Genomic DNA, 17845 nt, shown 5'->3' with positions numbered 1-17845 from the left:
TGTTATTATCTTGTATATTTTACATAAGATAATAACATGTACCAATTTTAAATCATATAACATTATTTAATTGAAGAAATTAATTAGCCACACATAAGTAGAAAACTACACGGAAATAGCGTAAACAATTTTACGTGCTACAGATAATCCCTCCGTGCAAGTAGTAATATAACTGTGACAAAGCAATATTCTTTCGACGAAATTGATTGTTCAAGCGCACGCAATCTACTTTTCCCCTTTCCTATCCTTACTATGTTGAAAGCACCTGTAATTGTCATGCGCAACTTTTTACCATCACGCTATCGACAAAGCACACCAGTCGCTTTCGGGCCATCGTGACGATAGTATGGCAAAACTTAATATCCCCTGGCCGAATGTGAATAGTGAGAGAGACATAATCAATGCGCTAGTGTGGAATCGATGGATACTACGAATGCTGGGAATTTGGCCGCTAGTATATTCAAATACTTCAATAATCGAAAAGATCTTAGCGACAATAACGTTCGCGTTATGTTGGTCCGCGCTTAGTTTCGTTTTGATTAACATGATCATCATTATGCTTTTGAAACACATTTCCATAAATAACAAAGTTAAAATGCTAGGTCCGTTCAGTTACGTATCCATCGTGACGTTGAAATATTTCTTCCTGGTGATTCATCATAAGAGCATCCAGCAATGCATTTGCAATTTGAGTACTGATTGGCGTACAGTCCAGCAAGAGAAACACCGAAAAATTATGATTAAAAACGTATCAAGAAGCCATTTATTATCCAAGTTCAGTGTAATATTCATGTATTGCGGAGGCTTGTGGTTTCACGTCGTAATGCCGTTTTTATCGCATTATACTATCAACGAGCACAATGTCACTATCAAACCAATGCCTTTTGCTGGCTTCGATAATATTTTCAACTTCCATTTTATGCCAGTTTATGTGTTTGTCTTATGCGCGCAATGGTGCTCCGGTATCGTACTGTTCAACGTCACTACAGCAGTATGTTGCTTAGCAGCTATGTTCGTAACTCACGTTTGTGGTCAAATCGAGATCGTAATGGATCGCGTAGAAAACATTATAAAAGATGCACAACACAATCATATGAAGCAATATATGGCAATTATTGTAAAACACCACGTGCAGACATTGAGGTAAGTCTCGTTGCATATAAGTAGTTACGGAAAGAATTATCTGGATCAAATATACCCGTTGTATTATTTAAATTAAAAATTTATACAAACACAACATACAAATAAAGAATAAAATAACGCATTTGAAGCTTTCACATTATCTCCAATTATACCAGAAAGTTTGCGGGTTGTCACCGTGTTTTACGAAACGTGGATATTAGCAATGGATAAAAACACGACAACAATCCGCAAACCTTCTGATATAATTGAAAAAAGGATATTTGTAAAAGTAAAAACGGAAATCTTTTAAATTTTTATACAGATATATAGAAAGATTTATATATAGAGAGATAAAAATTAATATTTAGCTCCTATTAACTATATTCAATAATATCCTACGGAAAATAAAAAAAAATAATTTATATTAAATGACGTATGTGTGTGTGTTGTGTATGTGTGTGTACATATATATATAAGATCTATATTAAAGAGTTTTGCAGATTTTCGGTCAACATTGATAATATTTTACGCGAAATAGGTTTGATTGAAATAGTGGGAGCAACGTTAATTATATGCTTGCTGGAATATTATTGCATCACGGTAATACGTAAACAATACTTAATTTTAAAAAAATGGTGTGAATAACCAAATATATTATATATTATTATTCTACATATTACATACAGAATAGTCTACACATATTCAACTGTATATATTATATGTTCAACTTGCATTCGCGTATATTTAGATCGGTAATGTGAGAGTGACTTGGGACAGTGCAGATAACTTAGAGAGCATATACTTTTGTTAAATCCAATCATGATATCCACCTATCTACAATCTAAAGAAAATTTAAATAAAAAATTTTTTTAATAACTAATACATGGATGTCACGACTAACAGAAATACGTGCTATCTAAATTTACATGCACTATCTGAAGTCATCTACATTTGCGGTTCTTATCATTACACATAAATATTTAACGTTTTTTTTTGTATAAGTATTTAAAATATTTTTGATGTTTTAATAAACACATCCCGTTTTTTAAAAAAATAAAATATATGATGTATAAACATGTTTTTAATTTAATAAAAATTTTACAAGTAAAATTAAATGATTAAATATTATTTTATTCTCGCAGGAATGGAATAACAACGATAGCATAGCCATTTTGACATATTTTTTTCTGTTGGTATCGTTTGTCTTCAACGTTTTCATGCTTTGCTACATTGGTGAACAGTTAACGAGTCAGGTGTTTATACTTAGATTTTCAATAGCAAAAAAAATAAATTATATTAAATTTAAAATACTTGTGCATATTGCTATGTATAAAAATTTGTGTAACGTACATACATGAATAATGTACATATATTTATAAATTAAAAATACGTATGTGTACACATATACATAATATAAATATAATATATATATATAAATTAAAAATAAATTTAGTGCAGTAAAATTGGATATACTTCGTACGAAATCGAGTGGTATCATTTACCAGGAAAAATTGCACTCGATCTTACGTCAATAATCAGCATGTCGCACCATCCTGTAAAAATTAGCGCAGGAAAAATAGTTAGTCTTTCATTCTCGAGTTTTGGCTCCGTAAGTACAATTCATTATCACTTTGAAAACATGAAACGTATAACATTAAAAAGATTTAAAAAATCATATATTTATTACATTAACAGGTTCTGAAAACTTCAATTGCGTATCTAAACTTGCTCCGAAAATTCGTTTAATTTATACGAGACAATTGTTTTAATTTTGTCCCTACCAGAAATAATTAGTTAAATTAATATTGATCGATAGCATTGGACTATCAACATCGATTCGAGCAAACATTTTTTGATTAGATTTTGTATTAACAAAATAAAATCTTTTTTTAAAAGAAAAGATTTATGAATAATTGTGAATAATTTATAATAATAAACTAGAAGAAGAAGCCTATAACGGTCGAAGCTAGATCAACGTGCTTATAATAATTGTAAAAGCTTATAATAATTGTAAGGTAGGCTCCCACTACATTACCTTACTGATGAGTCCAGTAGTGGAAGCCGGGACGAAACGCCAACTTGTTATATTCTTCGCAATCTTATTTTTCACGGAATTTGATTTATTATTAATTTAATTTACATTAAATTAATAATAAAAATCGTTAAATTTTAATATATGTCTTTCAACATAGTATTAAGATCTATAAGATGCTATGGCATCAAATTTGTTAAATTGCTTGTTAATTTAACTTAGTGATATTACTGCGGTAGTGAATATGTATGCGTCAATGCTGAAAATCTATCAGCGTCGCGGGGGGGACTACATACGCAGTATATAAAATTTCACACAATTATTATAAGCACGTTGATCTAGCTTCGACCGTTATAGGCTTCTTCTTCTAGTTTATTATTGTTTATCAATTACGGTCATAGAAATATTTAATATAATAATTTATAAATACATTAAATGAATATATGGGATGTTCCAAGATAATATTGTACAATTATTTGATAAAATCTTTTGAAAGCATGTATCAGAACATGTAATAACAAATTTGTCCCAATCAAAATTTTACATATTAGAAATATTATAGAAATGTTTTGCTTATTATTTACCTGAATTACATCAATTGTAATATAAAAAATTATTATCGTAAATATATGAATTGCATTCAAAATGCAATTCACATATTTACAATAATAATTTTTACTTGATAATGTTTTTCCATCAATTACGAGAATGTTTGATGCAAATACGATCTTTATATTGTTTTTCTAAATGCATCTAAAAAATATAAAATTTTTTATAACTTCTACATACCCCTATTTCCAACGCCCTTTTTTTATTGTATATTAATTAATATTCATTTCGTACTTCAATCTCGCATTTTCATTATCCAAAGAAATAATGTACAAAATCAAGAGAAACTTATTTTGATATCGTTTAGCCGCAAGAAGTAATGTGTTTTTATGGCGATGCTAACGTTCCGAATAAAAACGTTTCATACATTGCTAAAATCGCGCACAGACTATACGCAGTAGTCTATACGCAGAGAAAAGGATGTCTGCAATTCGAGCGTAAGCGCATGTCCAACGACCTTGCAATCAATGCCGCGCGCTGTCCACCTCGTGCAGTCTTTAACAGCCGTTGTGACCGCAAACATGCCAAGCACATGTAATGAGAAGGATCGGAACTATCTGCAAGATATTCAATATATCTTCAAGTTAAACAATTGGATTCTGGGCTCTATTGGCATTTGGCCAGTCTCGATTCGAGGCATAGGACGGCACGCGTCCAAAATCGCGATCATGCTCGGTAATCTCGCGTTAAGTTTCGCCATGGTACCTTGTGCCTTGCACATCGTATACGATGAGAAAGACATCATCATGAGATTGAAGCTATGCGGCCTGCTAGCATTCTGCCTCACCGCGATGACAAAATATTGTATCCTCATGATACGTCGTCCTAAGATACTCCATTGCATCGAATACGTAAAGAATGATTGGTGGCAGGTCGGTTATTAGTACTTAATAAATGCTAAATATCACAAAGTACCGAGAATGATTTGAATAAAAAAAAGTATGAATTAGTGATCTTAGTTCTAAAATTTGCTCTTTTAATATATGCAATTTGTATATCTATTTAAAAAATGTATTTTGCCCACACCGAAATAAATACGCGGTTTAATTACATTTTTTCTGTCTACATTGTAGTTATAACTTTGCTTTAAAGATAAAAAAAAAAGCACTGGCTAGATAATTAAATTAGTATAATAAATAGTGATCTCTTATTTATTTAGGTAAATAAAAATTAGTGTCAATAATGTGACAGGTAACATTCAGGTCCGACCGGGAATTGATGCTGAAATACGCAACCCTCGGTCGCAATCTAACAATAATCGGTGCATCATTCATGTATACTGCCGGCATTATTTATTATGGGATTCTGATTCCATTCTTTTCCGAAACCAAAATCAACAATCAAACCATCAGACCACTCGTTTATCCGACTTACAGTGAATTTTACCAATCTCAAATTAGTCCTATATACGAAATTGTGTATGTGGCTCATTGTATGTGCGGATATACTATATACTCGATAACAGCTGGTGCGTGCGGATTGGCTGCTTTGTTTGTCACTCATGTGTGTGGTCAAATCCAAGTGATCATGTCGCGATTGGAAAATCTCTTAAATGGCGAAAACCCAAACATTCATCAACGAATCGCTAACATCGTGAAGGATCACGTTCGCTTAGTAAGGTAATATTTCAGAATGTTAGCTTCTTCCTGACAATGAGAGAAAAATATTTGATATTTATAACTATAATAACATATTATTATAATTATAATTATTATAATATTAGTAATATTATAATATTGGTAATAACAACTATATATATAGTTCTAACAGTAAATGTACATATAGTTGGCAACCTAAAATATGACTATAATAACTTTAATTGTAGTCATTTTAGGTTACTAACTATTTAACATTTATTGTTAGAACTATAAATATGGTTATTATTACTAATATTGTAGCATTAATAATTATAATTATAGTAATTTATAATTATACTTACAAATATTAAACATTTTTTCTTTCAGTGCTTCAGTAATATAAAGAAATTAAAAATATAACAAAAAATTTTTAATAATTTGCAGTTTATATTGTAACTGTATAAGAATGTTTAATAATACACAAGTTATTAACAAATTAAGACTTTCTTGTATAATGTCAACTTGATTAGCATAATTAATTAACTCAGAAATAATGTTACATATTCATTTCATTATACCTAATTTAATTGTTTATTTTAAAAAATTCATATGATTACATAATATTGCATAATTTTGTTCATACGACTTGTTCAACTATTTTCATTTCATTTTATAAAAGATGTAATAGAGAATGCAACAGGTGGTCTCAACGAACATCTAATACATTTCAGTAAATAGTACCGTTATAATAGATTATAAGCATACGTTGTTGTATATCAGCCTACATTTATACATACTATGTATAATACTTATACTGCACTGCAATTAAGTACACAGTTATATTTGAATAGAAATGTTTGGAGTAATACATTCGAGTTTTCTCGTACAAGTTAAAACTTATTCCAGGTTTTCAACCGTAGTAGACGAAATTTTACAAGAAGTATGTTTAGTGGAGTTTACTAGTTCTGTATGCACAATATGTCTACTTGAATACTACTGTATAGTGGTGCGCTAATATGTACTATATATTAAATTTAAAACAACAGATAAAAGATGACTAGAGTAGCACGAGAAAATTATATATTTACTATTTACAATTTAATAGGACTGGCAAGACGACAATAAACTTAGCTTAGCAACATATTTCTTGCTCTTCATTTCATTTTGCTTTAATATATACATATTGTGTTATATTGGCGAGCTTCTCATGGAAAAGGTATGGCTATGTATTTCAGATTTTAAAATTAATCACTAATGTTAAATGATCGTATACGGCCGATGTTGCAGAGCATTGAAATCGGATCAATGTGCTATATGATCAATTGGTATCAATTATCGCCAAGATCTGTTCGCAATCTTATATTGATAATCGCTATGTCCAGCCATCCTATAAAACTTAGTGCTGGTAGAATGGCAGATCTGTCATTAACGACTTTTGGACATGTGAGGCATAACATATACATCACTTCTAGCTTGTTACGTTCTATTTCTCCTTCAGTTTTAAAGCTAAATTCGCACTCATTAGAGAAAAAAAACATTTTTTAATAAGCAATTATATTAACAGCTATATAAGTTTTATATGTAGAATCAACATATATAGTTAAACATATGTGATAAATTATGTACAGTAATAAATAATTTTATACACTGTTAAAAATTTCATGAAATTTAATATACTTTTCAGTTACACAATTTGAATTCAATTTCATGACATTACATTAAATTTAATGTATTTATAACAGAAAAACATATAATATTTGCATACATGTACATAAAATTTAATGTATTTGTCATAAAATTTTATGAAATTTGATATACTTTTCATAAAATTTTATGAAATTTAATGCACACGCTTGTTACATTTAAGCAGCTACTGTTACTTAATTTTCAGTTAAATCATTCATTACTTTTAATTTCGTTCATAACCGCGAGCTTTATTTACACATATGTAAAGGAAGCATTTCTAACAGTGATATTGCAGATAAAGCTAGATGAGATTATAAGAATTTATTTTAGTTCTCACATATTTAACTTTTGTTGCAATAATTATAAAATAGTTTATTCAATTACGTATATACTAATTATATATATAAAACTTGTATATTTGTCACTCATATAGTTATCACTATTATTTTTTTCTAACGATGAGTACAACAAATCTACCGAAAAAAAATCAATACCTTAAGAATTATTTAATGATACTCTTGCATATCAAATCTAGCAATGATTTTATTCTTTACAATTGTAAATTACAGCTGAAAAAATATTATTTTAATATATTTTTTTAGGTACTGAAAACGAGCGTGGCATATCTGAGCTTCCTACGGACATTAGTAATGTAAATATAATGATTGCAATTATATAAAAAATATTAAGAAACGTATTACATTTCATCTAGTTAATCTGTACAATGTAGAGAATCTTAACATATATATAATAATATTATTTAGAATAATACTATATATCAATATCAGTAATATTTACAAAGTCACATTCTTTCGATGTTAACCATATTGTTGAGCCATCCGCGCACAAATAATTTATAATCTCATTTTCTATTCTTTTAATCCATGCTAACAGTTTAAGTTTAACTAAATAAAAAAAAATTAAATAAAGCAGAAAATGTTAAACTATGAACGAATGTCTCAATTTTATCAAACCTGATTCCTCAAATAATGAATTAAGATCGATTAGAAAAATTTAAACAGAACGACAAACTTGCTTCTTTGATTTGGAATTAACATCATTTTAAATGTAAAATACGCTTTGTACGATCACTTCCCGATTAATAGTGTGTACACGAACTGTCAGATTTATTGACTATCAGCTAGCATTGCAAAAAAATGTCTGTAATGTCAGCGCAAGCGCACATCTCGGAACCTTGTAATCAATGCCGCGCATCCATCTAGTCTACTCTTCTTGCAGTCTTTAACAGAATCTGTCACCGCGAACATGTCTAGTACACGCGATAAGTCCGCGAAGTCACGTAACTCTAATTATCAGCAAGATATTCGATATGTTTTCAAGTTAAATAACTGGATTATGGGGTCGCTTGGTATTTGGCCAATCGCGATACGAGGCATTGGAAAACACATGTCAAAGATTGCAATCGCTATTTTTAATTTCGCTTTGAGCTTCGCGATAGTACCTTGCGCTTTGCACATCATTTATGATCAAAAGGATATCATCGTAAGGCTGCAGCTAAGCGGTTTGATAGCCTTCTGTCTCACTGCAATGACAAAATACTTCATCTTCGTGATACGTCGGCCTAAGATACATCGCTGCATCGAATACGTGAAGAACGATTGGTGGCAGGTCGGTGTTGCTAGTAACTGACATATGATATCGTGTTAATGTGGAATTCGTTACAAGGTACTGAAAAAATTATTTGAGTAAAAAAAAATAGAAACACTTGAATAAATAAGTGATCTTGATTTGAAATTAATTCAATCTTATAATTACTAATGTACTACCATTAAAAGTACATATACATTTGTGCATTAGAACATAATAATATATTTATGTATAAATATATTTAATATAAATCAAAATGTACGATTAATTAATCTTTTCTCCGCGCTGCACAGCTAAAATTTTAATTTAAAAAAAAATTAAATTGCAAAATTGGTAAATGGCTAATCTTTCATCTATTCCGATTAAAACAAATAAAAGTTATTAGCAACACTGTGATAGGTGACATTCAAGTCCGATCGCGAACTGATGCTAAAGTACGCTACCACCGGTCGCAATCTGACGATAATCGGCGTGAGTTTCATGTACACTGCTGGTATTATTTATCACTTGATTCTACCGTTCTGTGCTGAGCATAAAATTAACAATCAAACCATCAGACCGCTCGTCTATCCGACTTATAGTAAATTTAGTCAATCACAAATTAGTCCAATATACGAAATTGTGTATGTGGCTCATTGCATGTGCGGATATACTATATACTCAGTGACAGTTGGTGCCTGCGGATTAGCGGCTTTGTTTGTTACTCATGCATGTGGCCAAATCCAAATACTTATGTCACGACTAGAAGATCTATTGGCCGGTGAAAGATTCAAACAAAACCCGGACAACGTTCATTATCGAATCGCTACCATCATAAGAAATCACGTAAAAATAATAAAGTAAGATATAATCTATAATATTTAAAACTTCGCAATTCATTTAAAATTTCGCAATAGTTTATTAATATTAAAAAGTAAAAATGCTGTTAAAAAATTTAGTTTTCAATTTTAATAAAAAAAAAAATAATAATAATAATTTGTCTAGTTTAATTTGTGATACTGATGTTAATATTATGCGTAAGTTCATATATAGTTTATTTAATTATTATCATTTCATTGTATTATATATAAATATAGTAAGAAGACAAATGCAACAGGTGAGCTAAACTATCTCCAATCCATTTTAGTAGACAGCACTGTTGCGTGTTAGATAATACGCAGACTATAAGCATACCCTCTATTAAGTATATGTATCAGCTTAGTTATATGGTATACTTGCACCGTATATCAATTCTTGTATATTGAGTTCGAACAAAAGCGTAACGCTTAAAATTCAAGCTAATGTAACTTCGTTAAAAATAAACGAAATTTAAATTTAAAAACAGAATTTTGAAGCTTTAAATCTATATTTTCATGAAAAGTGACTGTCTTTTGAGTTTCTACGAGTTTGATCATTTTTTGCATACAGAAAACTACAAGCTAAACAAAATGAGAAATTTTCTTCTCACTTTATGGGTTTATCACGTGCCCAAAAAAAACTTCAAAAATTTTGAACACTTTCTAACGTAAAAACTTAAAATTTTCCCAACAAAATTGTTTTTTAAAAATATTCCTAACAATTTTTATTATTGAGTTATCACGGATTAAATAAAACAAGAAACTTTGATTATTCAAATCTTCGTCGAAAATCATTGTAATGCAAATAATAAAAAACAAATTTTTTAAGGTGAAACTTTGTTTTATCAAATGGTATATAAATTGTCAAATTTTTGCAAAAACATATATTAGACATGATACAAATAAAGTAACGCTACGAACTTTTGTTTCAACTCAATTATAATTACAATACTATTACTTATAATTAGAATAAGTGAAGTAATACATTCTTATTTTCTCATATAAATTGGAATAACTTATTCCAGGTTTGCGGCAAAAGTGGAAGAAGTTTTACAAGAAGTGTGTTTAGTAGAGTTCACTAGTTCTGTATGCACGATATGTCTACTCGAATACTATTGTATTGTGGTGCGCTAACATATACTAAAGAAAAAGAAAAATATAATAACTCATAACAAATTATAAAATTGCTATTTAAAATTTGATAGAATTGGACAGCAGATGACAGACTTGGTTTTGCGACTTATTTTCTCCTCCTTATGTCATTCTGTTTCAATATTTACATATTATGCTACATTGGCGAGCTTCTCATGGAAAAGGTATATTGTTTCATTTTTCTGACACGCTACGTTTAATTTCGACATCGTTAGTCACAAATGAGTAATTATTCGCGACTGGTTTTGCAGAGCACTCAGATTGGATCGATATGCTACATGATTAATTGGTATCATTTATCGCCAAAATCAGCTCGCAGTCTTATATTGATAATAGCAATGTCCAGCCATCCTATTAAACTTACTGCTGGTAGAATGCTAGACCTGTCATTAAAATCTTTTAGAAAAGTGAGACACATTACGTACATTTATTAATTTCATTTCTATCTTGTAACTTCTATTCTTATAATTTTAAAACAAAATTTGCAATAATTCTAAAATTATCAAATTATTTCAATATCTTTAGAATTAATTAGGGAACGGGAGGGCAAAGTGGAAGGAGAGAGCAGAGCGGAAAATATTCATATACCTATTCAAATATCCGAGCGTGCCGCGATCGGAACTTACTATGAGATAGCGATCCTCATACGCATACTCAAGGTCCCGAACGCGGCATGCTCGGATATTTGAATAGGTAAGTAAAGTAAATGTACTATAGTTAATGGACATGAACCAATTGTTAAATAAAGTGATAAAACATTTCAAATATAAAGCTTTTGATGGTATGTACAATTTTAAATTAATTCGTAATTAAATTTTTATAAATAACAAATTTATTTAGAGTTGTACATATCATTAAAAGCTTAATATTTACAACTAATATAGGAGATAAGGGCAAGAGCCAATAAATTAATTTAATTAGTTGTTTAATACATATTGAGCCTTATCTCAATCATTTTAATATTTACAATTTTGTAGCACTTTGTCCAATGAATTGAGTCAATCTACTAACTGTCCACTAACTGGTACATTTATCTCATATTAATATTTTCCGTGCTTTATTCTCTTCTTCCGCTTTGCCCTCTCATCCCCTAATATTACTCTTATATAACAATAAAACAATATATTCAATCTAAAAAATGCAAAAACTTGATTACAGTTGCAAAAATAATATCATAGTTTAATTTAATTTTTTTAGGTACTGCAAACTAGCCTGGCGTACCTGAGCTTCCTACGGACGTTAGTCATGTAAATTATAAAATAATGTGACATATGTTAAGAAATACTTTAAGGTTAATCTAGTTAGTTCAGCATAGAAGAAAATCTTCTCGTATAGCTGTAATGTATAAAATTACTCATATTACTGATAGAATAAAACTTAAGTCTCTATTATCAGGTGTGCACATCTTTACTTTTTTTATCCTACTATTGTCGTTGAATTATTTATGTATCATCAATCTCAATATTTGTATTTTTTACATATATGTATAAAAAATATAAATGCGTGCTAATACAAATTATTTAACTTTGATGATAGAATAAAAAAATAATGTTACATTAATTTCTTAAGTTCATTTTTTTATTTTAACTTCTCTACTTTCTCAAATTACCGATTAAAAACAGATAATTTAATCGAATAAGGAAAGAATCTTTTTGATCTAAAACCATTGAGTGTAAGGTATGCACTGCACAATTATACACTCCTATCAATCACACGCGATCTGTCAGACTGTGTCGACAAAGTGGAAGGATGCCTGTAACGCGAGCGCAAGCGCATGTCCGACAACCTTGCAATCAATGCCGCGCGTTCACCTCATGCAGTCTTCAGCGGAACCTGTCATTGCAAACATGGAAAGCTCACAGGACGAGCATGTGACATCACCGAACGCCAGTTATCAGCGGGACATACGGTACATCTTCAAGCCCGGTAGCTGGATCCTCGGTCCAATCGGCATCTGGCCTATTGCGATTCGCGGAATCGGGCAATATACATCCAAGATCGCGATCGTCGTGTGTAATTTTGCTTTAGCCTTCGCGATAGTGCCCTGCATTCTGCATATGATCTACGATCAAAAGGACCTCAACATAAGACTGAAGCTCTTCGGGCTACTAGGCTTCTGCACTACCGCGATGATGAAGTATTGCGTTCTCGCGATACGTCGACCCAAAATATTACGCTGCATCGAGCATGTGAAGAGTGACTGGTGGCAGGTCCGTGTTGTTAATACGTAAAGTGTGTTACAGGATCAACAGACAAAATTTATCAGCGTAACGATGGCAAATATAGCAACTAGCTTTTTTTCTCTTGCAAGCTCAAAAAATGTGGCGACACGAGAAACCGACTAATGTAATTTCTTAATCTCAAAATTATTGCAGATTTAAAACTGTATTCTATACATCGACAAAATTTAGATCTAATTTCAAAGTATACTTTTCCGTGTTCACGCAAAACAAATCTCGCATTAAGACAAATCTTATTTTTGAATAATTTTATCCATCTCATAATTTTTGTAGTAAATAATGATTATTTTGCCACTTATTTCTTTTAACAAATTGGTTGCTTACAATTGTGACAGGCGAAATTCAGCTCTGATCGTGAATTGATGCTGAAGTACGCCACCACCGGTCGTAGACTATCCATGATCAGCGCGACTTCCATGTACATTGCCGGCTTCATTTATCACACAATTCTGCCGTTTTGCACCGAACACAAGGTCGACAATCAAACCATTAGACCACTCGTGTATCCAACTTACAGTAAGTTTTTTAAGACGCAGGCGAGTCCAATATACGAAATGGTGTATTTGGCCCACTGTGTGTGCGGATATACCATGTACTCAGTGACGGCCGGATCGTGCGGATTGGCAGCGATATTTGCCACTCACGCGTGTGGTCAGATCGAGGTGATCGTATCTCGACTCGAGGATCTTTCATGTGGCAAAAATTTCGAGCAATTATCGGACGTTGATCAAAGAATTGCTCTCATTGTGAAAAGTCATGTTCGAATATTAAGGTAATATAATTAAAAATGAATACTGCTTTCCGAAATTAATATATTATCACTTTCAATATAATTAATAGAATTTTGGCTCCACCCAAAAATTTTTTAATTCTTATTATTTTTTTAATATATTTTAAAAAATAAATAAGAAAAAATAAAGGCCTGAAGATAAAAATGCTTCAATTTTATATTTTGATTATTAATTGCAAAAATTATTTTATTTTAATAAAATCAATCTGAATCATAATATTTGCAATAGCATTCTCCTCAGACTCTTAAAAATTCTATAAAAAAACAATAAATTTACAAAAAATTAATAAATTAATAAATCTATAAAAATTAATAAATAAATTATAAAAAATGTTCACCTCTATCTTTACATCCATATCTATATATATATTACATGTATTTATATCTCATTTTTAGAATTTCGATATAATTTGGATATGACTGAGAAATCAGACTCTTTTATAAAATGATTTAGAATTATTCCTATAAAGAGAAAATATTTTTTAATATATTTAAAAAAAAATTCCAGTTACTAATATTCAAATTAATAGTCAATGATTTTTTCGAATAAAAATTTTCTACTTTATAATATACAATAAACTTTTCATCACGACTTACAAAAGGCGGGTAAATGCAACAGGTGGATTGAATGAACCTCCAATGCATTTCAGTGGGCGGCACAATTGTGTGCTCACAGATGCGCATGCGTTATCATATCCTCGACGAATGCCTATACACATACTCTTCACTGAATAAAGCCAGATCTAAGCCGATATTCATAGGCCGGTATTCATGGTCAGTTCTTATATTCAAGCCGTCTTAAGTTCAGTCTTGAGGTATCACAATCAGAAGGCCGCATTAGCGTCTTAAAACTTAAAACAGTTTTGAAATAAGAACTGACTATGAATACCAACCCCAGATTTTGAAAACAAGCGCGAACAAACATGAACAAACAATTTACTTCAATGCAAATTGGCAATACCAAATTCGTTCACTGACAACAAATATTCTAAATTTTAATCAATCAATTGTGTCATATATTGAGCTCAGAAAACATGCGATATTCACTAGGTGGACACACACACACCCACACCCCCTCCACACCCCCTATCCCCCCCACCACACACACACATACCTATGCCGGCATCGCTCTATGTTTAAAAGAACGAAAGGAGAAACAGAAAATAGCCAGCGGAAAGTATAAACGCTAATTTCGATCTTCTTAATCATCGCGGTTAGATTTGCATGTCATTCCCGTCACTCTTTGATCCGGTTTGCGACATCCGCAAGTCGTCATCAACGGTTCGCGGCGCTCTTGCTCCCGCGGCGCTTTGATTCCGCGGCAGTAAACAACAGTAACAACGAGATTTCCATTATTGCAAAATGGTAATAGTTTACGCCCTCAAAGTATCTTAGGACGATATATGATGATAAAAAATATATGTGTATTTGATGCCATAATGCAATCCATATTAATAGGTTATCGTAATTGGACTTCTTATTATGATTAAATTAACACTCACAGCAATAATACATTAAAATTGATAAAAATGATATCATTTTATAATGCTGAGAATGGAAATGGTTTATAAAAGTTAATATCTCATGTGCAAGTAACAATAATATATCTGTTACAGATTTTCCGCCGCCGTGGAAGGAATTCTACAGGAAGTATGTTTACTAGAATTCGCTAGTTCTATATTTACAATGTGTTTGCCCGAATATTACTGCATAGTGGTGCGTTTAAATATATGTATATTTAAAAAAACCAATACTTCTTTAAAGTCTACACAGACTGCAAATTATTTATTTAAAATTTTTAATAGGATTGGCAAGACAGCGATGCAGTAGGGCTAACAACTTATTTTCTGCTCTTTGTTTCATTTTGCTTTAATATGTTCATATTATGTTATATTGGAGAGCAACTCGTGGACAAGGTATATACGAGTATAAACGCGTGTGTGAAGTTAGCACCCCAACTTTGAAATTCCGTAGTTCTGAGTTGAGTTCCCGGTTCTTCTTGACGAGACAAAGTGTTCTATATGTATATAAGAACAAGAGTTCCGCTAAATAACCATTTTTAAACAATTTTCAAAAAATGGGGTGCTAACTTCTCATCGAATTTCGAGATAGAATAATTCTGAGCGGCTTAATAGCTTCATTTTGCGATTGCCTAGAGTTCCTGATACAAAAAAAAATTTCAAAAATTCAAAACAAAATTAAAAATTTTTTTTAAATTAATTTTTTTATACAATAGTTCTGATAATAATTCCTGCTTCCTTGTAACAATACGAAGAGTTCTCTATAATTTTTAATGAGATATCCACTTAATAAATAACTATTTTTTAATAATTTTTAAAGAATGGAGTACTTAGTTCTTAACGAATTTCAAGGTCGCAATATACAATAGTTCTGAGCAATTTAATAGCTTTATTTTGTGAATACCTAGAGTTCCTGATACATAAAAAACATTTTTGAAAAATAAACTAAATTTAAAAAAAATATTAAAAACATATGAAAAATTTTTTTGAGAGTTCCAGTAGTTCTGAGTGGCTTTCTCTAGAATTCTCGACGAGTTCTATCGAAAACTATTAGGTCGCAAAACGATTGGACCAACGATTTCCGAGATGAACTCATTAAAAGAATGCTTTTTCTTTTTACAAACGTCGCTATATCTTGCAAACCGTTGATTCAATCGCTTTTTCGCCTAATAGTTCTCGATAGAACTCGTCGAGAACTATAAGAAACGCTACTCAGAACTACTGGAACTCTTAAAAAATTTTTCAAGAATTTCTAATGTTTTTTTAAATTTAGTTATTTTTCAAAAATGTTTTTTATGTATCAGGAACTCTAGGTATTTACAAAATGAAGCTATTAAGCAATTCAGAACTATTCGATCTTGAAATTCGTTGAGAAGTTAGCACCCCATTTTTTTAAATTATATTAAAAAATAGTTATTAAGTGAATATCTCATTAAAAATTATAGAGAACTCTTCGCACTGTTACAACTAAGCAGGAATTATTATCAGAACTATTGTATAAAAAAATTAATTTAAAAAAAATTTTTAATTTTTTTTTTAATTTTCGAAAATTTTTTTTTTATGTCAGGAACTCTAGGCAATCGCAAAATGAAGTTATTAAGCCGCTCAGAATTATTCTATCTCGAAATTCGATGAGAAATTAGCACCCCATTTTTTGAAAATTGTTTAAAAATGGTTATTTAGTGGAACTCTTGTTCTTATATACATAGAACTCTTCGTCTCGTCAAGAGAAACCAGGAACTCAACTCAGAACTACGGAATTTCAAAGTTGGGATGCTAACTTCACACACGCAGTATAAACACGATGTATAAACATTAATTTACACGATTAATTTATACAATTATTTTAATTTTGTAACATTTAATGATGTAATTTTCATGTCAATAAAATTGTAATGAAAAATCGATGAAGTCCATTTAGGACATCAAGCATTTTTCGCAAATTTAATATTTTAGAGCAGTCAAATTGGAACGAGATGCTTCATGATACGTTGGTACCAACTGCCGGCAAAATCAGTTCGCAGTCTAATTTTAGTAATTGCTATGTCCAGTCATCCTATAAAGATCAGTGCTGGCAGAATGATAGATTTATCACTAGCAACATTCGGAAATGTAAGAAATTATGAGGCGTTTACGCGAAATTAATATAAAGTTAAAAAAAATAAATCGATATATTTTATAGTTATTTGCTTATAAGTAGTTTTACTTTTTATGTACTCTTAATAAAAGACTACAACTATATAAGAAATTATAAATTACAAGAAAGTATTGTATTTTAATATAACTTTTTATTAGGTACTCAAAACAAGTCTGGCGTACTTGAGTTTTCTTCGAACATTAGTAGTATGAATATACTGGAAGTACTGTGACAATTAAATACGTAAAAGGATAATATTAAAAATGTAATGATTCCTACTAAATAGAATTCTCATAGATCAAATGTGAGCATTTTAATAAAATAACTATATTTAATATTGTTTAAAATAACAATGATGTAATTAATATTGATTTTGCATATCTAAGGGTAATTTATTTTAACTTTATCAATCAAATATCTCAAAACTGATAAGTTAAAAAAAACAATGGTAAAATTAATTTCTGAAAAAAATCTATTTTTTATTACCATAATATAATAATAAAAGTCATTGTCACTTTTTAAAATGGGGGGGGGGG

At 30.5% G+C, this 17845-nt stretch overlaps 3 protein-coding genes across 3 annotated transcripts; all 3 read left to right on the top strand.

Moving 5' to 3' along the window:
- The first annotated feature begins 595 nt into the window (after window positions 1-595).
- Window positions 596-1147, top strand: LOC108782579 (uncharacterized). The gene has a single exon (XM_018550883.1). The coding sequence runs from the start codon at window positions 596-598 to the stop codon at window positions 1145-1147; it is 552 nt and encodes a 183-aa protein (XP_018406385.1).
- A 3122-nt stretch (window positions 1148-4269) lies between these two features.
- LOC108782635 (uncharacterized) lies at window positions 4270-11886 on the top strand. The gene is made up of 11 exons (XM_018550939.1): window positions 4270-4635; window positions 4955-5382; window positions 6247-6346; window positions 6446-6556; window positions 6628-6783; window positions 8200-8655; window positions 9034-9473; window positions 10496-10595; window positions 10676-10786; window positions 10874-11029; window positions 11820-11886. The coding sequence occupies exons 1-11, from the start codon at window positions 4285-4287 to the stop codon at window positions 11871-11873; spliced, it is 2463 nt and encodes an 820-aa protein (XP_018406441.1). The 5' UTR covers window positions 4270-4284; the 3' UTR covers window positions 11874-11886.
- A 583-nt stretch (window positions 11887-12469) lies between these two features.
- Window positions 12470-17521, top strand: LOC108782636 (odorant receptor 4-like). Its single transcript, XM_018550941.1, has 6 exons — window positions 12470-12832; window positions 13198-13634; window positions 15269-15368; window positions 15458-15568; window positions 17129-17284; window positions 17468-17521. The coding sequence occupies exons 1-6, from the start codon at window positions 12470-12472 to the stop codon at window positions 17519-17521; spliced, it is 1221 nt and encodes a 406-aa protein (XP_018406443.1).
- Window positions 17522-17845: the final 324 nt, after the last annotated feature.

The sequence above is a fragment of the Cyphomyrmex costatus genome, unplaced genomic scaffold, assembly GCF_001594065.2.
Source record: "Cyphomyrmex costatus isolate MS0001 unplaced genomic scaffold, Ccosl1.0 scaffold132, whole genome shotgun sequence".
Lineage (NCBI taxonomy): Eukaryota > Metazoa > Arthropoda > Insecta > Hymenoptera > Formicidae > Cyphomyrmex > Cyphomyrmex costatus.
The sequence above is the reverse complement of the archived record's forward strand: the minus strand, read 5'-3'. Positions and strand labels throughout refer to the sequence as shown.